The sequence below is a fragment of the Manis javanica genome, chromosome 12 (genome assembly GCF_040802235.1).
Source record: "Manis javanica isolate MJ-LG chromosome 12, MJ_LKY, whole genome shotgun sequence".
In the NCBI taxonomy this organism is placed as follows: Eukaryota; Metazoa; Chordata; class Mammalia; order Pholidota; family Manidae; genus Manis; species Manis javanica.
The window spans coordinates 71,597,260-71,620,959 of NC_133167.1; the positions used below are offsets into that span (position 1 = coordinate 71,597,260).

The following is a 23,700-nucleotide window of genomic DNA, read 5'->3' on the forward strand; positions in this document are numbered from 1 at the left end:
AGAGTCCTTAGGCTACACTAACCAGAGGGGTATTGGCTATTCTGCACCTGCAATCGGCTCAGGAGTCTATGAACTGAAACTCTTCGTTGACATTTTTCCCCGAGAAACTATTCAGCACTTCAGCAAGTATCGGGATTAGCAGAAAGAATCCTGCAATAAAAGTAAAAGTGAATCTTTATCTTTCAAAATTCCAGACAGTAGGACTGGACAAAAACAAATAGGCAGAAAACCACTGAGGAAATTTTAACTTAACAAAAAATACAATTTACACAGACCAAGTTCTTGTTTGAAGTACAATATTACTTTAAACACTTCAAATGCAAACGAAAATCATCAAATGTGACAACTACTTAAACAATCTTAAAATAATCCAATTTCATTCAAATTTTAAGAATTATATGATAGCTTCCCCTACGCCAAAATAAAATATTAAAATATTGGAGAGAGTAACAACTGTCAAAATATTCATAACTGACCTCCGTAGAGAGAAACTGAAAGGGAGAAAGGGCCAGAATCACTGGGTTCCAATGTACACACTATATATCGAATGTAAAGAAAACAGATTTTGCTGGTCTAAAGAGAAGATCACATAAAGATTCAAGATTGCTGTCCTGAAATGAACATTAATGAATAAAACACAAACATAAATACACTGCCTCTCCAGGATCAAAGTCAATATTCTTTCAGACAAAATAATCTGGAAGATATACATCTTTTTAAAAATGACTAAAATAATGAATTTCGGACCTGAATAACTCCTTTGCTTCCACAATTGAATTTAACTTTCCTCAAGTGTTTTTTAGAACTTCTGCTCTTGTTCTGAGAAGCATTTACGTTACTACATAAACAATACTAGAAAAATGGCTCCCGCAGCAATTATCCTTAAGCGTGACATTAAAACCAAAAGGAAAACTAGATACCAGGAAAGCGATAGTACTATTAACACTGAAAGGAAACCAAAGGCTGAAGTAAACACTCAAACCTGAGCCAAGATTTATTTTTAAATTAGCTGACTAAAAAGAAGCCCCCTGAGAGACGTCTGCTTCATTTAGGTGAGAGTCTCAAGAGGCTAGAAATCATAGTATTATTACTCCAGGAAAAGTTCATTGTGTAGACATTAACGCTAAACTAAATGGGAAGCTACAACTTGAGTTTAGGTAGCTGGGAACGTCCTGAATGATTAAGCTCGCAGGTAAAAGAATGACTGACAGCTACTCATTGTCTCTCCGGCAGGGATTCTCACCAGTCTGCAGGTCTTCAGCAAGTAAGGCGCCTGCAGACTTGAACTTTAACTGAAAGTGCACCGGCGGCCAGGAGGGAAGCACAGCTTGCTTCCGACAGTCCCTCCCCGGTCTCCCTTCCCCACCCCCAAACACATCTTCGCGCTCTCTTTTTAAAGAGCGAGAGAGAAACTTTGAAAACTTGAAAAGACACAGGCCTACAGCTTGCCAACGGGCAGCCTCGCCGCTCCCATTAAATGGAAACCGAACCCGAGGACTAAGTTAACAATGAAATCACGTGAAAGAGTTCGGGGCAGCGCACCTCCCGTTCCCAGCCCCTCCAGAGCCTAAGCCCCACAGAGGCCGGTGCGAGCGGGCGTCCGGGGCGCGCGGGACGCCCGGAAAGCGTGACAGGTGGGCAGCTCCCGTGCACGCCGGCCCCCGGCCGACCGACGGCCCGCCACCTCCCCTCCCGGCGCCGGGGCTGACAGCCCGGCAGACACACCACCACACGTGCGGCGTCCTCCGCACCACAGCACCCGCCGGCCTGTCACCCCCGCTCGCCACCTCGGCCCGGCTCGGACCTCCGAGCGCCCAGGGGCGCGGGCGCAGGGGGGCGGCGAGCGGCCGGGAGCAGGTGGGGCCGGCGGGTGGGCGCGCCCCCGGGGGAGAGCGGGCTTGCCGGCTCAGCCCAGCCCAAGGCTCCCTCCGCGGCCTGGGCCCTCGCCGCCCGCCCGCCGGCTCCCGGGGCCGGGGCCGGGCCCGGGCGGGGGGCGGGCGGCGGCGGGCCAGCGAGCGCAGGAACGGCAGCGGCGGCGGGGCGGGGGGAGCCGGGCGCCGGCCGGGCGCGAGGGGGCGGCCGCGGCGCCCCAGCCCGAGGCCTGGCGCAGAGCAGCGGGAGGCGGCGCAGGCCGCGGCGGGGCCTGCAACGGCCCGCCAACCCCGCGAGGCGGCGGAGCTGGCCCGGAGCGGCTCCGCCTCCGGCCCGACGGCCGGGGACGGCCGGGGGTGGCCCCTCGGCTACTTACCGGGGGGGAGGAGAGCCAGGATCCCGGGGGCCCGGGGCGGACCGCGGAGATGCCCCAAACTGACACGGCCGCCATCTTGGAGACAGTGAGCTCCGGCCGGGGGGAGGGGAGGCGAGGCGGCGGAACAGCCGCGGGGGGAGGGGAAGCGTCGCGAGGGAACGGCTGCCTGGGGGAGGGAGCGGGAACAGCCCGGGAGGGCGGCGCGGGGCGGGGAGCGCGGGGAGCGCGGGAGGGGGCGGCCGAGGAGCGGGAAGAGCCGGGCCAAGAGCCGGGAAAGGCCGGAGGGTGGGGCGGGGCAGGAGGGAAGAGCCGGCCGGGCGGTCACGTGGGGCGGGTACAAAAGGCCAAAGCCGAAGTGGGAGGAGGAGCTGGTGGGGCTGGAGGCTGGAGATCCGGGGTCCTACTCGCCCGTCTCACGAGGTTCGGTCAGGAGGATCACGGGCAGGAGACGGTGTATCCCCATTACACAGCTGGGGAAACTGAGGGCGGGCTCATGGGTGGGGTGGCTTCAGTGCGGCACGGAAGTCCGGTAGCCCGACGGGCCCTGAACTCTTGATGGCGCCTGTGTTTACAGTCAGCAGATCCTCCTCCCCACTTCTGCGCCCTCAGCCCACTTCCACGGAGACTCTCCCGGGACTTGGGGGCGGGAGAGGGCGCAGGGCGGGGAGGAAGTTGCCTCCCTTTATCATTCCCGTTCTGCTGCACCAGCACCGGAGCAGCTCACCCTCCTGGAGTAGGTGCGAAGACGGGGAAACTCAGACACCCCTGTCAAGCCCTTTTATCAGTGACATCACACACACGCACCTGAAGGACTTGGACCTTACTGCAGCCGTTTTTATAGAAAACAGCATGCACTTGGGTCGTGTGACTTAAGCAAGGTCACACAGCTATTTGGGGGCACACATCTGAGTTTGGAAACTTGCTCTGTCGTATTCCAGCACCTGTCTTCGCATGCCCTGTACAGAATTGCTCTTTTCCGAATTTATGGCTGAACGACGCACGAACTGGCACTTTTTCGTGCTCTGTGTGTCCTCTACTGGCTGTATGTTTCTTTGTCTCTCATCTAGTTGAGGCAGAGATTGAGTCATACTTTTTTCTTTCCCTGCATTTAGTGGAAAAACAGTAAATGACAAGACTTGTACTACATGCTTAATTTAAATAATTTTGTGTGTTTTTCCCTGCTACTGGACTTTTGTCTGCTTTGTTCCCCCTGCATAGACTGTCCTCCCCAACACACCCTCGTTTTAGCTCTGTCTTTTAAGACCATCTTCTCACTATGTTAACTTATATCTTTACTTTTCTGAACTTTTTTAGTATTGATCATTTAGCCCTTGGTGTGTGGCTCTTGTATACATTTTATGAATGTATTCCCAGATACATGCTCTTCTAGAACGTCTCTTTGCATCTCTTGTGGCATAATGTACAAGTAGTAGTACAGACAAAAAAAAAAGATGTTGCTAATGAATGAATATATCTTAAGCCACTAAGCGATAAAATTTCCACCCCCATCTTAAGCTCTGCCTTGTATATACCTCAACCTCTACTTTCCTACTTCTGTAGCTTTGCTCCACTCTAACTTTTAGCCTTACTGTTCTATATCATCATCTATACTGTTCTATATAGCCTTACTGTCTAGATCATCAATGATAACTTGTATTTTCAAATGATGGTCCAGCCAATTCAATATCCTAGCACTGACACAGGTAATATGAGTGCAGTATGGTGAGATTTAATGAATAACCCTTCACCTATTTCCAAAACTCATCCTCAAATAAGGAGAGAAACTTGGGGGATACAGGATAATCTGTTGAAGGGATATTTTCCATCCTCGTTGAATCAGACAGATGCATTGTCAGGTAAAATGGGAGCTATTTGTAATGGAAATACATCCACAAAAAAAAAGGCGGGGGAGAGTCTCTTAAAGAATGAAGGAAGGTTTTTATTTCCCAAAGAGTACAGAGAGTCGTATTAAGAATCATATTAATAGAAAGAAAATGAGTTCTTTATGTGAGTGAGACTAACCTCGTCTTCAGAAGAAAAATAGTAACAGAGATGAGTTGTGTTTGCTGTTGGTTAATTTGAATCATTGAAAAACTAAGCCATAGCCATTCCTGTAAAAAGACCAAACTGGGGTTTAAGCAAAGTAGCAAGAACTTAAAACAGTTTGCAACAACAAAGTACAGTTTAGCTTTTCAGACAGCTTCCATAGAGAGTCTTTGCTTTACATTTGCATAACTTAATGGCACAATCAGGAGGTCTTCTCAAAATAAAAGGTTTGCAACAAAGAATAGATTAAAGTCCCTCATCTTTTGCATGTTAAAAAACAATCCCCAGCACTGAAAAGACAGTTTTTCTTGATTTCCACTTTACTCAGAACTCAGCCGTACAGGGCTGGCAGCTGAAAGTTACTTGCCCCTTCCACATATTGCTCTAGTAATTCCTGTCTTATTTGTTATATTTGTTAACTACATTTTATGCAGAGTACAGCTAAACCTAAAATTGAAAAGCTGCTCTCTCCTTGTTTCAACAGTAAAAGGCTTTAGTCCATTTACATTTAATATAATTACTGCTGTATTTGGATTTATACTTGCAATCTTACTATTTATTTCCTTTCGCCCGTTTACTTCTTTCTTGCCTTCTTTTGAGTTAAATAGTTTAACTATACCATTAGACTGTTCTATTAGCTTATTGATTATACATTCTTTTAGAAGTCTTACAGATTACAACACACGTGCTTGACTTACTGCATGCTTACTTAAATGATTAATTATACACTTCCCCAGGAATGCTAAAACCTTAGAATAGTATGCCTCCGCTTACCTTTTGTGTTTATTGGCATGGATTTTAGTTGTGCATATATTTTAAGCCACCCAGGATTTTATAATCACTGTTCTGTACAGTCAATACTCATTTACCTACATATTTACCTTTTATGTTTCTCCTTATTCCAGTGTGCACTTACGTACTTCTGACTTGACTTTTTTCCTTTTGCTTGAATAATTCCTCTCTTCAGGCCCACTGCTGACAAGTTCTCTTCATTTTTATTTGCCTACACTTCATTTTATCCTTCATATTTTTGCTGGGCATAGCATTCTAGTTTAGCAAGGCATTTTTTTGCAGCACACTAAAGATGTCCTCTGTTTTCATCATTACTTTATTGCTCCTTTGAAAAGTAATGTCTTTTTTCCTCTGACTCCTTTTAGTTAGTTGGGGTTTTTTTTCTTTAGTTTTCAACTGTTTTTTCCTGTGGTTTCTTTTATATTCATCCCACTTGGATTCATGGGTGGGAGGAGTGCCACTCACAGAATCTCTTGAAATTATAGCTTGACATCTTTTATCTGCTGCAGAAAATTCTTGGTCTGTATCTTCTTATCTCTCTTTTCCTTTTAGGACTTCAGCTATACATATGTCAGTATTTTTCATTGTTTGTCAAATGTATTTTCTATCATCTTTTTTGGTTCCTTTGTGCATGAGTCTGTATATTTTTTATCCATCTATCTAAATCTTCTCTTAAATCTCTTTATTGAACTCTCAGTGTATTTTTAAATTCTAGAATTTTCATATGATTTAAAAAAAATAAAATCCAATTCATTTGGAGAAATTCTCCATATTTTTATTTGTCTTTTCCACCTTTGCCTATGCTTTCTTGAACATATCAATCCTATCTATTTTAAATTTCTTTTTGATCATTATAATAGCTAGATCTTCTATGGTCTATTTTTATTGCATATTCCTTCCATTGGTTTTTGGCCTTTTTTTTTTTAACTGGCTCTTGGCTTGCCTGGTAATTTTTAAGTATGAAAAAATCATAGTCTCTGGATAATATTAACTTCATCCAGAAAGGACTCATCCTGTCCTTTACAAAGCAGTTAGAGGGCTGAGCACCTTAATCAGAGACTGGGCTAACTTTGAAGGCTTAGTCCACCTCATTTTTGCTGCTGCTCCTGCAACACAACCTCCAGGTGTTCCAGCTGAGAGTCTTGTGTGTTCTGGGGCCCATGACCCCAGGGGATACTGAAGCACTGAAGTCTAATCCTCGTTACTCGGGACTGTGAGACTATAAAATGCTCCACTCTGTTTATCAGAGGCTATCTTATTGGTGGGTTTGCCATTTGTCTGATGCATCTTCAGAATTTGGGAAGTGACAGAGAAACTACAGTAGAGTATTAGGCTCAGTTATTCACCTCTCCATTTTCACTGGGTATCCAGCCTCTCTGGTTTTTATATTTTGTCTCTCTAACCTTACTTAACTGCAAAAATCCCTGCTGGTGTCTTTGCCTCTTAGGGCCTCTTTCTTGGCTCTGTTCCAAAACTCAGACTCTGGCCTTCTGCCCAGAATTTCCCTGAGGATCAAAGGTGCTGGAGAATGTCATGTCATCTAGTGTGTAGTTTCCCCTTCTTTGACATTGTGTCCTTTTAAGAAGGTTGCCTCAACTGCTAGCTGATACCTTCAAATGGATGTTTTATATTGTATCTGCTCTCCTAATTTTTCTCAACTGGATCCCAAGTTGGCTGTAAGTACCTATCAAACTCAGAACTGAAGGCAAATTCTGGTGTGCTAAGACCTCCACCCCTTAAGATCCAATCACCACCAACCAGATGATCACTCACCCCTTAAGATCCAATCACCAATGACCAGATGGTCGCCCACCCCTTAAGATCCAATCACCAACGCAGAACACACCCTACCCCTACTCCTTAAAAATGCACTTCCTCACCTAGGAGCTGCTGCTCCCTCTCTCTGGGGGCAGTCATTTTCTCTTTCAGATAATAAAATCTCTTGCGTGGACCTGTGTCTCCTGAGTCGTTCTGGGGTAAGGAGGGTTGCAGTGAGATACCCTTTCAAGAACCAGGAAAAGTTTTAAAAATGAAAAGGTCTGGACTTCCTATTAATTTAAGAATGTCCTAACAAGGCTTTGCCTGAGGTATCAAGATATGCTTTCCAACATTGCCTGTGTATCAGGATCACCTGAGTACTTTCTAAGAAATGGAGATTCCAAGATTCCACACTAGACCTACTGAATCTAAGTTTTTTTAAAGTGAGATAAATTTAGCTCTGTATTTTTAAAAACTCTCTAAGCAAGTCCTTCTGGCCATGCTTCAGTAATGAGGACTGGATTTATCCTCCCCTCTTAAACAACTAGAAAACCTCACAAAATATATGAATCACTGTTTTTTTAGCCTTGGGCAACAGACAGTGTAAGACAGTGATCACTGAAACAAGATTAGTGAACAAGCTGAGCCACATCATTGCCCCAGGATACTGCTTTGAGACAGTTTCCAGGCCATAGGATGGAGAGTTGGGAACCCAGAGCCCAGCAGTATTGCTGGGTTGAGGAGACAAATATCAGAACTGAGGGAGCCCAAGATAGCTCACATTTGCAAAACAGAGAACCAGAAAGGAGGAAGACGCATATATATACAATTCCAGCTACTTACAGAGGGGCCCTCTTGATTCTGCTGATAGTTTTAATTTGCATGTTTGAGATGAAACTAACTGGAGAGAAGAACCACCAAAAGAGGATAGGTAAAACAATTCTCAAATCGCCTGTATGGATGGAAATAGTGCCTGCTTCTAGGAGCCAGAAAGGCAGGACCTTTTAACAGGCGAGGCCTTAGGTAGAGTTCTCAGGAGGGTGTCATCTTTGTAATTAGAGTGAATTTACACTATATTTGGGGTTAAGAGAGAGATTTGAAGAAATAATAGTTGAGATGGCCCGAAATCAAAAACTATAAACCCACCAATCCAAAGAGTTCAGTGAACACTGAGCAGAATAGACGATCATAACCACATCAGGGCACATTATAGTAAAATTGCTGAAAACCAATGATTAAGAGAAAAATCTTAAGTTGCCAGAGAAAAAAGGCATACTACATATAAACCAACAAAGATAAGAATCACATCAGACTTCCCGTTATAAACTATCCACCTAAGAAGAAAATGAAAAAAGATCTTTAGATTATTAAAAGACAAAAAAAATCAACCTGTAATTCTTTATTCAGCAAAAATGTCTTTCAGAAAGGGGTCAAAATAGAGACTTCTTTGGACAAAAAAAAAAGCTAAGGCAATTTATGACTAGCTCACCTGAAACTGCCAGAAATGTTGAAAAAAATTCTTCAGAAAGAAAAGGTTATATCCTTTATTACGTGGAAATTTGGATTTATAAGAAGGTATTAAGAGAGCTGAACATGAGAAATGTGTAAGTATATATATATTAAATTTTAATCTCCTTATATGATGGTTGATTTTTAAGATAATAATGAATGTAGAGTTTGAAATTTACACAGAAGTGAAATGTATGAGCGGATTATCTGGGGAAATAGGCAGTACTTGCAAGGTTTTACACTATACATGCAATAGCATGATATTTGAAGGTAGATGGTGGTAAGCTAAAGATGCATATTGTAAACTCTAGAGCAACCACTAACAATAATAATAAAACACAGGTATAGCTAATAGGCCAATATCGGAAATAAAATGGAGTCAAAAAATTACTTAGTCCAGAAGTAGAAAAAGAAAAAAAAAAGGAGCAATGAATAGATGAGACAAATAGAAAACTAAAGCAAGAAGATAGATTTGAATGCAAGCATATCATAATTATATTAAATATAAGTTGTATAAACATTCAATTAAAAGGCTCAGATTATCAGGGTTGATAAAAGCATGAACCAAATAGGTGCTATCTGTAAGGAGTAATGTTAAATAAAAAGAGACAAATAAGTTAGAATGAAAAAAGTGAGAAAAGATAACACCATGTAGACATTAATGAAAAAAATGCTGAATTGGTTATATTAATATAAAAAAACTAGATTTTACAACAAGGAAAATTATCAGGAATTTAAAAAATGATATTTTTGAATAACAAAAGGGACAATTCATCAGAAAGGACATAACAATCGTAAATATATACAGAACTAATAACATACCTTCAAAATACTGAAGCAAAAACTGTTTAAAGTGAAATAGACAAATCTATAATTATAGTTAAGGATTTCAAAGCTCCTGATCCATAATTGATAAAAATCAGTAGTTATATAGGTTGCATATTATTACCCCTAGTTGTTAGCTTGTTAGCTTTCACTTTTCTTAATGGTGTCATTGGGTGAACAGAAGCTCCTATTAATTTACATATATGTATCAATTCTTTATTTGTGTGGTAATGCTGTTCTTGTCTTGCTTCTAATCTTACAGAAGGAATGCTATCAACTTGAGGATTATATTTACTGTAGCATTTGAGGGTGCTTTTATGAAGATGAATAATTTCCCTTCTATTTCCACATTGCTGAGAGATTTTAACATTACCAAATGTTAATGGTGAAAGAGATCTTGGAAATTATAACCTTAAATATCTTGATCATTTTCATTTTTCTTTTTTTTCTATTATTTTGGTATCATTAACATACAATTACATGAGCAACAGTATGGTTACTAGACTCCCCCCATTATCAAGGCCCCACCCCATACGCCATTACAGTCACTGTTCAACAGCATAGTAAGATGCTACAGGATCACTGCTTCTCTTCTCTGTGATATAGTGCCTTCCCCGTGCCCCCACCACATTCTGTGTGCTAATGGTAATGCCCCTTTTTCCCCCTTATCCCTCCCTTCCCACCCATCCTCCCCAGTCCCTTTCCCTTTGGTAAATGTTAGTTCATTCTTTGGTTCTGTGAGTCTGCTGCTGTTCTGTTCCTTCGGTTTTTTCATTGTTCTTATGCTTCCACAGATGAGTGAAATAATTTGATAGTTGTCTTTCTCTGCCAGGCTTATCACTGAGCATAATGCCCTCTAGCTACATGTCCATGTTGTTGCAAATGGTAGGATTTGTTTCTTCTTATGGCTGAATAATATTCCATTGTGTATCTGTAGCACATCTTCTTTATCCATTCATCTACTGATGGACACTTAGGTTGCTTCCATTTCTTGGCTATTGTAAATAGTGCTGTGATAAACATAGGGGTGCACAGGTCTTTTTCAAACTGAGCTGCTGCATTCTTAGGGTAACTTCCTAGGAGTGGAATTCCTGGGTCAAATGGTATTTCTATTTTGAGTTTTTTGAAGAACATCCATACTGCTTTCCACAATGGTTGAACTAATTTACATTCCCACCAGCAGTGTAGGAGGGTTCTCCTTTCTCCCCAACCTTGCCAACATTTGTTGTTGTTTGTCTTTTGGATGTTGGCCATCCTAACTGGAATGAGGTGATATCTCATTGTGTTTTTAATTTGCATGTCTCTGATGATTAGTGATATGGAGCATCTTTTCATGTGCCTGTTGGCCATCTGAATTTCTTCTTTGGAGAACTGTCTATTCAGCTCCTCTGCCCATTTTTTAATTGGATTATTTGCTTTTTGTTTGTTGAGGTGCATGAGCTCTTTATATATTTTGGATGTCAACCCTTTATCAGATATGTCATTTATGAATATATTCTCCCATGCTGCAGGATGCCTTTTTGTTCTATTGGTGGTGTCCTTAGCTATACAGAAGCTTTTGAGTTTGATATAGTCCCACTTGTTCATTTTGCTTTTGTTTCCCTTGCCCAGGGAGATATGTTCATGAAGTAGTTGCTCACGTTTATGTCCAAGAGAGTTTTGCCTATGTTTTCTTCTAAGAGTTTGATGGTTTGATCACTTACATTCAGGTCTCTGATCCATTTTGAGTCTACTTTTGTGTATGGAATTAGGTAGTAATTCAATTTCATTCTCTTACATGTAGCTGTCCAGTTTTGCCAACACCAGCTGTTGAAGTGGCTGTCATTTTCCCATTGTATGTCCATGGCTCCTATATCATATATTAATTGACCATAAATGCTTGTATTTATATCTGGACTCTCTATTCTGTTCCACTGGTCTATGGGTTGCCAGTACAAAATTGTCTTGATTACTGTGGCTTTGTAGTAGAGCTTGAAGTTGGGAAGCGAGATCCCCACTGCTTTATTCTTCTTTCTCAGGATCGCTTTGGCTATTTGGGGTCTTTTGTGGTTCCATATGAATTTTAGAACAATTTTCTCTAGGTCATTGAAGAATGCTGTTGGTATTTTTATAGGAATTGCATTGAATCTGTAGACTGCTTTAGGCAGGATGGTCATTTTGACAATATTCTTTCTACCCAAGAGCATGGGATGAATTTTCATTTATTAGTATCCTCTTTAATTTATCTTAAGAGTGCCTTATAGTTTTCAGAGTATAGGTCTTTCACTTCCTTAGTTAGGTTTATTCCTGGGTATTCTGTTCTTTTTGATGCAATTGTCAATGGAATTGTTCTCCTGATTTCTCTTTCTGCTAGTTCATCGCTAGTGTATAGGAATGCAACAGATTTCTGTGTATTAATTTTGTACCCTGCAACTTTGCTGAATTCAGATATTAGTTTTAGTAGTTTGGGAGTGGAATTTTTAGGGTTTTTTATGTACAGTATCATGTCATCTCCAAACAGTCACAGTTTGGCTTCTTCCTAATCTGTCTGGATGCGTTTTATTTCTTTGTGTTGTCTGATTGCTGTGGCTAGGGCCTCCAGTACTATGTTGAATAAAAACACGGAGAGTGGGCATCCTTGTTTTGTTCCCGATCTTAGAGGAAAAGCTTTTAGATTCTTGCTGTTAAGTATAATGTTGGCTGTGAGTTTGTCGTATGTGGCCTTATTTTGTTGAGGTACTTGCCCTCTGTACCCATTTTTTTGAGAGTTTTTTTCATGAATGGATGTTGAATTTTGTCAAATCCTTTTTCAGCATCTATGGAGATGATCATGTGGTTTTTGTCCTTCTTTTTGTTGATGTGGTGGATGATGTTGATGGATTTTCAAATGTTGTACCATCCTTGCATCCCTGAGATGAATCCCACTTGATTATGGTGTATGATCCTCTTAGAGAACAAACTAGTGGTGTATGATACTGTCTTTCTTTTTTAAATTAAAAAGAAACTTTAATTTTGAACTAATTTCAAGCTTACAGAAAAGTTGCAACAATAGTACTAAAATTTCTATATACCTGTTTTCCAATTTTTAGTATTTTGTTACATTTAAAATTTTGTCCCCTCCACCACCCACACACTGTTATTTCTCTGAACCATTTGAAAACAGAGATTCATGCCCATTTACCTCTTAATACTTCAGTGTGTATTTCCTGAGGACAAGAATATTCTCACATTCTATCTCTTAATCCTCCTGTTTTTGATATATTTCTTAAACCCCCAAATGTACTATGCACCCCATAATCCAGAGACTGTTTTACATTTTTTAAAGAATAAAACCTGAATTTTTGTCTTATCTGTGGGTGCTGACCATTTGCCCTGTGGTGTAGAGTTGGGGAGAGGAATCTAGATATTTCACTGCTTCACAAACACCTTTTTCCCAATTCTTATTTTAGCCATGCCTTTAACCCCAAACTCTAGAGGTAACTGGTGCTAATGATTTTTCTATACTTTTCCAGGATTCCTAGATATAATGTGAATCACTTGAGCTTCCCCGTGGCAGGCTTGGAAATCCAGGTTTCTGAGGTCTTTCAAGTCAGTATCACCTGTCCACCTACATTCTAGTCGCCAGAGTTTTTGTCTCCTTTTCTATTGTTTCCATCAGTCATTGTATGTCATTTTTAAAAGCATTCTCCCAAGTAAGTAAAAACTACAGTAACTTTTAGTAAAATTTTAGGGGGTGAACAAAATTGAATATATGTGTTTAATCTGCTGTATTGCCCCTGTGTCTTTGAAATTGTGTATCTGTCACTGTACAGTTCTTAGCAACTGCCAGCATTCTGAGTCACCTGAGATGGAGACAGAGGAACTCAAGAGCAAGCAGCTTGCTCAGGAAGAGGGCTGCTTCATTGCTGCAGCACACTGGAAAGGGAGTAGGACTGAGGCAACATGATTGTGGCAGAAAGAAGGAAATAATACATTTTCTTGATGCACTTTTTTTGGAGGATCTGTTAATTCAACATGGTAGTGTTTCATTCTTTCTTTCTTCCTTTTTCTTCCCTCCTCCTTCCCTTCCTTCCTTTCTTCCTCAAAAAGTTTAAAGCTTTAAATAAATGGTGAGTCTATACATCAGTCTCCTTTTTTAAAATTGAAGTGTAGTTGACATACAATATTATACTGGCTCCAGGTGTACCACATAGTCATTGGACCGCTATATACATGATGAAATGCTCACCACAATAAGTTGGGTTACCAATGGTCACCATACAAAGTTATTATAATATTATTGACTGTATCTCCTATAAACAGCTTATTTATTTTATAGTAGGATATTTGTACCTCTTGATTCCCTTCACCAAGTTCGCCCTTCCTACAAGCCCCCTTCCCTATGGCAACCACTAGTTTGTTCTCTATTGTATGAGTCTATTACTATTTTATTTGTTTGTTCATTTGTTTTATTTTTTAGATTCCACATATAAATGAAATCATGGTACTTGTCTTTCTCTTATTTCACTTAGCATAATACGCTCTAGGTAGGCAGTTTTAATCTAGGACATATGGCATTCTTTTCATAATGATTTCCAGTATCAGTTGAACCCCCTGAAAGAACATTATACCCTAACAAAATGGGTACATTACATCTCCTACTTTAAAGAAAGAAAATATAAAGCACAATGTTTGAGTAGATGGCCAATGATCACAGAGCTAATAAATGATCTATGATCATTACTCAAGGTCATACAAGCTCAGGTTTAGAACTCCAGAGAAAAATGACTGTCAGCCTGGCACTTTCTGATAAGTCACCTTCACCCATGAATCTAGGAAGTATTTCTTAGGCAGAATCAGGCACGTACTTTTTAATTTAATTTATTTTAAATCATTAAACCCAAAGAAAAAAAACACAGTTTAGAGAGTTTAACAAACATCCATTACCCCCTAGCCAGAATTAATACCTATTTTTTTTTAGTTCAGTAAGCAGACTTTAACAAGATGTTCTTAATAGGGAAAATTCATTAAAAGCATAATACTGAGTGAAAGCAACAAGTTATAGAAACTGTCAGGTTGATTAGATTATTCTGGTTTGTGGCGGTTCTTTTTAAAATTGTGGTATAGCACTTTAGAGTCCTTTAAAATTACTTTTTTAAACTGTAAAAAGTATAGGAAAAGATATGTTTACTTTCAAAGACAATAATATGAATACCTGTGTTCTATCACCCAAGCCAAGAAATAGAACATTTCCCCGCCTTCCCTCACTTTGCAAACCACCCCTGTTCCCCCACTGTGCCTTCCTGTATCCCTTCCTTCCCCCAACACTCTCTGACTTTCGCTATACTCATGCCTTTACTTTTCTTCGTATGTATTCTTTTCAAGTTGATTATAATGTCTCTGTGGGAATGTCAATTGTATATATCATACCTCTTTATGTTTTTTTTCCTTGTAACAAGATATTTCCATACATGGCCATAGTATAGCTATGAACAGGAAATTTAGCATTGTTGTATTTTAATCTACAATCCAATTCTAATCTTGTTAATTGTCCCACATATGCTCTGTAAGCCATTTTTTCCTTCCAATCAGGGTCCTGTCTACAATCACACATTATATGCCTCTTTAATCTCTCATCTAGTAAAACTCCTCAGCCTTTGTCCTTCATGACATTGACAGTTTTGAAGAATGCAGACCAATTATGTTATAGGATGGTCTGCACTTTCTATTCTATTTCCTCATGATTAGATCTGGTTACTCATCCTCAACCACAACACAAAAGTGACAGTGTCCTTTTCAGGGTATCACATCTGGGGGTGATAACGCCCCTAAATAACCACTCATCTACTTTCTGCCTCTATAGATTTGCCTATTCTTGACAGTTCATATAAATGGAATCATACCCTCCATGGTCTTTTGTGATGGCTTCTTTCACTTAGCATAATGTTTTCAAAGTTCATTAGTGCTGTAGTAAGTATCACTACTTCATTTCTTTTTATGGCTGAATAATATGCCATTGTATGGGTAGATCACATTTTATTTATCCATTTATCAGCTGATGGAAGTTTGGATTGTTTCCACTTTTTGACTATTATGAGTAATGCTTCTAAAAACATTTGTGTACACGTTTTTACATGGACATATGTTTTCATTTCTCTTGAGTATATACCAAAGAGTGAAATAAACTAGCTCATATGGTAACTCTATTTAAAATTTTTGAAGAACTGCCAAACTGTTTTTCAAAGTGGCTGTACCATTGTACATTCCTACCAGCAATCTATGAGGCTTGCAATTTATCCACATCCTCACCAAAACTTGTTATGTCCATCTTTTTCACTAGATGCCTCCTATTGGGTATAAAGCAGAATCTTACTGGGTTTTCCTTTCCCTGATGAGTAATGATGCTGAGCATCTTTTCATGTGCTTAAGAGCCATTTGTAGATATTTTTTAGAGAAATTCCTATTCAAATCCTTTGTCCATTTTACAATAGGTTATTTGTCTTTTATTTATTGGGTTAGAAGAGTTTTTTTGTGTATTCTGGATATATGTCCATTATCAGATATATGATTTGCCAGTATTTTCTCCCATTTTGTGGGTTGTCTTTTCACTTTCTTGACCCCTCCAGATTTATTGAGATGTAAGTGACACATTACATTGTATGATTTTAAGGTGTACAATGTGATGATTTGATATATGTACATATCATAAAATAATTACCAAAATAAAGTTAGTTAAAACATCCATTGCTTCACATAGTGTGTGTGTGTGTGTGTGTGTGTGTGTGTGTGTGTGTGTGTGTGTGTGTGTTTGGTGAGAACATTTAAAATCTTCTGTTTTAGCAACTTTCTAGTGCTCTTTTCACTTTCTTTATGATTATCATCTGCAGCACAAGTTTTAATTCTCAATAGACCAAATTATTGACTTTTTTCTTTTATTGCTTGTGTCTTTGATGTTGAATCTAAGAAAACATGGCCAAACAAACTCAAGACCATGAAGTTTACTCCTGTATTTCATTCTAAGAGTTTTATAACGTTAGCTCTTACATTTAGGTCTTTGACCTACTGAGAGATTTTTTTCCTTTTTTGTACAGTATGAGTTAGGGGGTCCAGCTTCATTCTTTTGCATGTGGATATCCAGTTTTCCCAGCACCATTTTTTTAAAAGTCTATTCTTCCTCAATTAAATTGTTTTGGCACCCTCATCTAAACTCATTTGATCATATATGTAAGGGTTTACTTCTGGGCTCTCAATTCAATTCAATGGATCTATTTGCCTACCTGCATACCAACACAACGTCTTAATGACTGAGGTTTTGTATAAGTTTTAAGGCTGACAATTAGGAGTCCTCCAACTTTGTTCTTCTTTTTGAAGATTACTTTGGCTCTTCTGAGTCTTTTCATTTCCATGTGAATTTTAGCATCAGTTTGTCAGTTTCTGGGAAGAAGCCACCTGGAATTCTCATAGGGATTAAGTTGAATCTGTGAAGCAATTTGGGGAGTATTGCCATCTTAATATTAAGTCTCTCCATCCATGAACATGGGAGGTCTTTTAATTTATTGAGAGCTTATTAAACTTCTTTCAACAATGTTTCATAGTTTTCAGCATATATCTTGCACTTTTTTTGTTAAATTACACTGAGGTATTTTATTCTTTTTAATGCTATTGTGAATGGAATTGTTTTCTTAATTTCATTTTTTGCCATATTCTTTGCTAATGTATAAAAATACAATTAAGTTTTACATATTGATCTTGTATCCTGCAAATGCTAAACCCTTTGATTAGCTCTAATGGCTTTTAATTAATGCCTTGGGATTTGCTATATACAAGATCATGTCATCAGTTTTACTTCTTCTTTTCCCATCTGGGTGCTTTTATTTCTTTCATGACCTGGCTAGAACCTCCAATGTATAATGTTAAACAGATGTGGTGAGAGCAGGCATCCTTGTCTTACTCCTGATCTTACAGGGGGAGACATTCAGTCTTTAACCATTAAGTGTGATAGCTGTGGGTTTCTTATAGATGCCCTTTATCTGATTGAGGAAGTTCCTTTCTACTTGTATTTTGTTGAGCATTTTTATCATGGAACAGTGTCAGATTTTGTCAAATGCTTTATCTGCATGTATTGGAATGATCATATGGTTTTTGCCCTATTTTCTACTAATTGGTTTATTACATTAACTGATTTCATATCCTAAACCAACCTGAAATTCCTAGAATAAATTCCTATTGATAGCTCTGTCTGGAATCAGGCTAGTACTACTGTCATTGAATGAGTTAGGAAGTGTCCCATCCTCTTCTATATTTTGGAAGCATTTGTAAAGGATTGGTAGAATTCTTCTTTAAATGCTTGGTGAAATTCACCAATACAATCATCTGGACAAGGGTGTTTATTTGTGAGAAGTTTTTTAATTCCTTATTCAATCTCTTAACTTGTTATAGGTATATTGGGATTTTCTATTTTTTCTTGAGTCAGTTTTGGTACTTTTTGTCTTTCTAGGAGTTTGTCCATTTCACCTAGTTATCTCATTAGATACATACAGTTGTCCAGTATTCCTTTTTAGTGCTTTTCTTTCCTTTAAAGTTGGATGATGTCCCCTTTCACATTCCTGATTTCAGTCATTTGAGTGTCCTCTCATTTGCATTTTTCATTCTAGCTAAAAGTTCACCAATTTTGTTGCTCTTAAGAACCACATTTTGGTTTAGTTGATTCACTGTATTTTTTCCATCCTCTATTCCACTTATTTCCATTTAAGTCTTTGTTATTTCCTTCCTTCTGTTTGCTTTGGGTTTAGTTTTCTCTCCTCTTACTCATTTCTTAAGCTGGAAGATTAAGTTCTTGATCTTAAATTTTTCTTCTTTTTTAATCAAGATGTCTATTTTGTGAAGTTATTTTGATCAATTGGTCAAGTTGTGGTCTTGTTTCAGTACTGTAGTTATTATTTTTCTCTTTCCAACTAATAATCTATGGGGAGATACTCTCCATATATAAAGTCTTCTGTAGAGGTTTTCTGGTGAGGTAAACAATTGTACATTTTTTTAAGGCACAAGTTATCAATTAAAAGTATCCACCTGCTTCCATGTTTATTGGAGATCATAAGGCACCTCATCTTGGGCAATTTTTTTCTAGAACAGATCATTTGAGTAGACCTTAATTAGGCACTTACTGCATTGGGATAAAGATGTAGCAGGAACATGTGTTAATGATTTGATAAAGGCTACCCCTCCCACACTCATGGCTGTGATACCAAGGGGAAAGGAAACGGTGCTTGGGAGACCGTGATTCCTCCAGGCTACTATAGAATTGAGACCCTTATGCACTTTTTCCTCCCCTCTTGAGGTACAATGTCCAAATATTTCAGCTGTATTGAGTCAGGCCTGTCTGAAGTTCTCCATCAGGAAACCATCCATGTGTCCGCAGGTATCCCTGGCATCCCTTGGAGGAATCTACCTTCAGTCTAAGCCTAGGAGAAATCTAACAGAGAAATTTAAACAAAGGTGAGCCAACAACCCCAAATCATAAAACTCACCAAAGAAAGGCCACCAGTTAGGAGGGAGGGGGAAAATGAAACAAAACCCAAGATAAATTACCAGGGTGGCAGTGTAACATCATGTGGGGGAGGCTGGATCTTCAGTTTGCAGAACTAAGGTGGAGTGTTTGGATATGAAATACAGAGCCTGCACCTGGAGAATCGCAGGCAGGGAGTGGGCTCTGCAGCAAGGGAAACAAGGATCACTGATCACGTTCAGGGTCTCTAGTTCTCTCTCCAGTAAGGTAGATTACTCTGAATGTTAAAGGGATGTGGCATATGTGTGCACTGTTTTTTTAATGTGGCTACTGTAATTGATTTACTTATATGTGGCATACCTACAAAAAAGAGTAGCTTCTTAAAGTTAGATAGAATTTTGAGAGGAATTCTGCTTATTTTGTTTTACACACATTTATAATCAGATAGGGGTACCTTGTATAGATCTCCATATTTAGCATTACCTGAAGCAACTCTAACTTTATAAGATCAAAAGATGGTTTGATAAATAAACACAGGTTTCCAGCAATCAGGCTAACTGGAAGGTCCCCAAAACATCTAAAAGGCCAACCCAAACTTGGCAATCACTCATTTAAGTAAATGGATGCATCTGAAGAATTCAGGCAGGATTCTTTTGATGCCAGGAGCAAACCAGCCAGGAAGTCCACGGAAGGAAGTAAACCCTGAAGCTGCTGTGGAATGCCCTGCAACCTCTGCCAGGGCCACCTGGTACTAGGCATTGGGCTTGTGCGGGGTGGGGAGTGAGGGGAGGGTCCCCACCGGGTCCCCACCTGGGTCCCCACCCCCAAAGAAACAAAGCCAGGACTTAGCAATGCTAAGACTTTTAGCTAGAAGAACACACACCTAGGAGAGGCAGACAGTAACAAAAATTGTTTCCACATTTATCTTTGTACAAATTTTTTTTTAAAAGAAAAAGTCTCTATTGACATTTTAAAGCTACCAACTGTTTTCTTCCTTCTAATGGTTCCTGGCCCAAAGTTTCACTCTTTGCATGGTCCAGCAAACCGCCAGCTGAGAATTTTAGTTTCTAGTGAACTCGATCTATAGTGAGTCAGACATGTGGGGGCCCGGCCTACGGCCGAGGCTGAGCCCCACTCTAGCTGGACAACGCCCTAAAGATGGCGCCTGCTTCCTAGACACCACCCTTCCAGGCCCTACAGCTCAGCGCATAAGGAAGTCTCCATGATTGGCTTGTCCCCATTTCCATGCTCGTGCTCATAGCATGCTTTTCACATGCTTCCAATAAGACTGAACCTGGCGCGTGATCAGTCAGCTGATTGGTTGGGATATGCTATATAAGCTGCTGCCCTGGAGGAAGTGGTGGTTGTTGTTTTTTGCTTTTGCCTTTCGCTAGATGGATGCACAGATGCCCATAATAAAGATTCCTAACGAACCAGGCCTTCGGTGATCGTTCTCCTGCCGTCGCCCTAGATGGCGGGACACGATAGCTGGTGCCGAAACCCAGGACGAAAACCTGGCGTCTGAGGACGGAGTGGAACTTCTCACCCTGCGGCGATCCGAGTGGACACCCTTTGGAAGAGTTACACGAGTGACTGACATTTTGGAGAGTGGTGAGTATGGTCAGGGACAAAGTGAAAGCAACATCAGGTCGTGCAAGTGCAAGCATTTGTGGTGTGTGTGTTTAGCCTTTGTGTTCCTTGTCTTGTTCTGTCTTAGTCTGTATATGTTTCTGCGTTTCCTCACGAAAGAATAAGAGCGCTGTGGAAAGTTCGCAGGTAAAGCGACGTAGATTAAAGTTCACGGGAAGCGATGAAAACCAGTTAGCGAGGACTCTCAGGCTGTAAGGAGACTCAATTCAGGGGTACGAGCGTGGGCGCAAGTAACCTCAACTTAGAATAGAGTCAACTTCCTTTCCTCCGCACTATGGGTTCAGAGGTGTCTAGGATGTGGGCGGAGGAACCACTCCGGGCACTCCTAAGGGCTAATGGAACTCCATTAAAGGCTAAAACCGCAAGGGCTTTCTTACATACTGTTGAGAAGCACGCGCAGTGGTTTTTGGATGAGGGAAGGATCACTGCCCCCTTGTGGGAAAGACTAGGGAACAATCTGCGCAAAGCAGATTAAGTGGAACCGCTCCCGGTAGGGACGATTCCTATAGGGAGTATGAAAAGACAAGGCTACCCCGGGACAGGTGGGCTTGGGAAGAACCTGTTGGGTCGAGAAAAGCCCATTCCTTTGTCTAACATTACGCCCAGTCAATTTGGAGGGCCCGGGCTGGGTTTTTCCTCAGGGCCACTGAAGGAGAACAGCAAATAAAGATTCAGTGGCGATCTGAGAATCCTGTGTGAGTTCCTCAGTGGCCCCTTACTAAAGAGAAGAAGGAAGCAGCCCACACTTTAGTACAGGAGCAGCTTGCTGCCAAGCATATTCAGGCCTCTACCCCCCCCCATAAGAAAGAAAACAGGGAAGTGGAGGCTTTTACATGACCTTAAAGCTGTAAATAAGCAGATGGTGCTTATGGGCTCAATACAACTGGGTTTGCCACTGCCCATGGCCCTGCCTAAGGCATCTATCATTATATGGATGACATCCTTTTGTGTCATGAGAGCAGCAGGGAGCTAGAGACAACCCTCAGGGTCAGGGTATGGTGGAACGCACCCACCTCACCCTCAAGAATGCCTTATATAAACAAAAAGGGGGAATAGGAGAAGACTTTAGATCCCCCAGAGACAAATTAAACATCATATTATTCATTTTACACTTTTTAACACTGGACAAAAATGGCCGCAGTGCAGCAGAGCGGCACGGCCAACAATCCAATCCAAAACACATGCCTAAAGTTTTGTGGAAGGATGTGTTGGAAGGAACATGGAAAGGCCCGGACCCAGTGATAATCTGGACCCGAGGCTCGGTTTGTGTTTTTCCACAGGACCAGCAGAACCCCGTTTGGGTGCCTGAATGTCTGATACGCAGAGTGGAAAACCCCAGAGCGGAGGTACAAGATGATCGCACTGCTTCTGCTCCTGCCGTGGATCCTACAGCAGGCAACGGTGGAGCCGAGAATGCTGTGGGGAGTGGTGAGGGCGTGGCCTCTGCCACTCCCGGTACAAGAGAGACTTTGGCATCTCTGCAGCCATTGCCTTGGCCGTTGCCACCTTGGTGGCCACTGCAGCTGCAGCCACTGCCGCACTATCACCATTCCTATGGCAGAGACGCTGAATGGTCTGTCCCAGGCCACTGCCTCGGCAATGACAACGCAGAACGTCATCAACGGCCATTTTAAGAATGGGATGGCCTTGGTCAACCAATGCATGAACCTTCTTCAAGAACAATTGAACCTCTTGGGGGAGGTTTTGTCTGTGGGCTGCGTCCATTCTTATATGGGGGTGTATTACTGGTATTCCTTTTCATGATTATTCTAAAGCTGCCAACTTGTCCAGACAGTTAGGCAAGATGTTAACCACAAATTGGTCCAGTGAGCTTGACGAGCTCACCACTCAACTACAGTTAGAAATTTTGAATGTTAGCTCCAAGAAGGTAGAGATGCTCTCCGTAGCTCAAATAGCTGAAGCTGTGTTAAACGCCACCAAAGCCTGGTCAGGTGTAGGTGTCATAGGAATATTGCTAATTGTGGGCCTCCTCCTGCTTGGGAGGAAAGTCTGTTAACAGAAGGTCCTGTTGCAGGCCATGGCAGCGCTAGAGGAAGGCATCTCCCCTAGAGTATGGCTTAATATGCTGGATCAGTAGTCAAAGACGGGTAAGATCGGGAGCTGCGCATATCAACCTAAGACAGGGCGCAGACCTAAGTTGTCTGTTGCCTGAGGACGGGTAAGAATGCCGCAGACTCCGGACGACCTAAGACAGGCATGATCCCGACAGCCCTTTGGTTATAAAACAATAAAGGGGGAGATGTGAGGGCCCGGCCTACGGCCGAGGCTGAGCCCCACTCTAGCTGGACAATGCCCTAAAGATGGCGCCTGCTTCCTAGACACCACCCTTCCTGGTCCTACAGCTCAGCACATAAGGAAGTCTCCATGATTGGCTTGTCCCCATTTCCGTGCTCGTGCTCATAGCATGCTTTTCACATGCTTCCAATAAGACTGAACCTGGCGCGTGATCAGTCAGCTGATTGGTTGGGATATGCTATATAAGCTGCTGCCCTGGAGGAAGTGGCGGTTGTTGTTTTTTGCTTTTGCCTTTCGCTAGATGGATGCTTGGACGCCCATAATAAAGATTCCTAATGAACCAGGCCTTCGGTGATCGTTCTCCTGCCATCGCCCTAGATGGCAGGACGCAATAAGACACCTGGAGGAAGCAAATGCAACAGATCTCCTGGAGGAATGTACCCTCAACCTAAGCCTGGAGGAAAGCTGACAGAGAAATTGAAGCCATGATAAGCCTATAGCCATAAATCCCAAAGTGTACAAGGAAACAAGCCATTGTGAATAAGATCCATCAAGACAAGTGAAGCAGTTCTAACAAGACTTTAGATACAGGAATTACCAGATAGTAGCCAGATAAAATGCAGGACACCCAATTACATTTAAACTTTTAGATAAGTAATGAATACATTTTAAGTATAAACGTGTCCTGTGCAATATTTGGGACATACTTATACCAAAAATGGGTTGTTTACCTGAAATTCAAATTTACTTGGTATTCTGTATTTTTTAATTGTTAAAATATAGCCTTAGATATAGACTGTAAAATAATATGTCTAATACTTTAAGAAATCTAAGAAGGAATTGGAAAGGTGAGTGATGAGCCAGAAAACATCAGAAAAGACAAATAGATATGAAGAAGGAATGAATGGGCCTTTGAGAAATGAAAAATAAAAGAATCAAAAATAAACACTAAGTAGAAGGATTCAGGGTAAGTAAACTGAGGCTACAATTTACTTTGATATGCATAAAAAAAGTTTAATTGATGGATGCATAGTGATAGATGAATACATGTGTATGAATAAAGCAAATATATGAAAATGTTAAGTGCAGAATATAGGTGTGGATATATGGGAGTTTAGTGTAAAATTCTTCCAACTTACCTGTATTTTGAAAA

At 41.0% G+C, this 23,700-nt stretch overlaps 2 protein-coding genes across 2 annotated transcripts in view; one reads left to right on the forward strand and one right to left on the reverse strand.

The window, feature by feature from the left end:
- KAT6A (lysine acetyltransferase 6A) overlaps positions 1-2,355 on the reverse strand; it is a 160,889-nt gene extending 158,534 nt beyond the window's left edge. Inside the window, exon 1 of the mRNA XM_037005290.2 lies at positions 2,249-2,355. The gene's annotated coding sequence lies outside the window, so the exon portion shown is untranslated. The remainder of the gene's footprint in view (positions 1-2,248) is intronic.
- On the forward strand, positions 1,177-23,149 carry LOC140845283 (uncharacterized). Its single transcript, XM_073219274.1, has 6 exons — positions 1,177-1,192; positions 1,565-1,857; positions 1,911-2,333; positions 18,555-18,631; positions 20,113-20,252; positions 21,572-23,149. The coding sequence occupies exons 1-6, from the start codon at positions 1,177-1,179 to the stop codon at positions 21,598-21,600; spliced, it is 978 nt and encodes a 325-aa protein (XP_073075375.1). The 3' UTR covers positions 21,601-23,149.
- Positions 23,150-23,700: the final 551 nt, after the last annotated feature.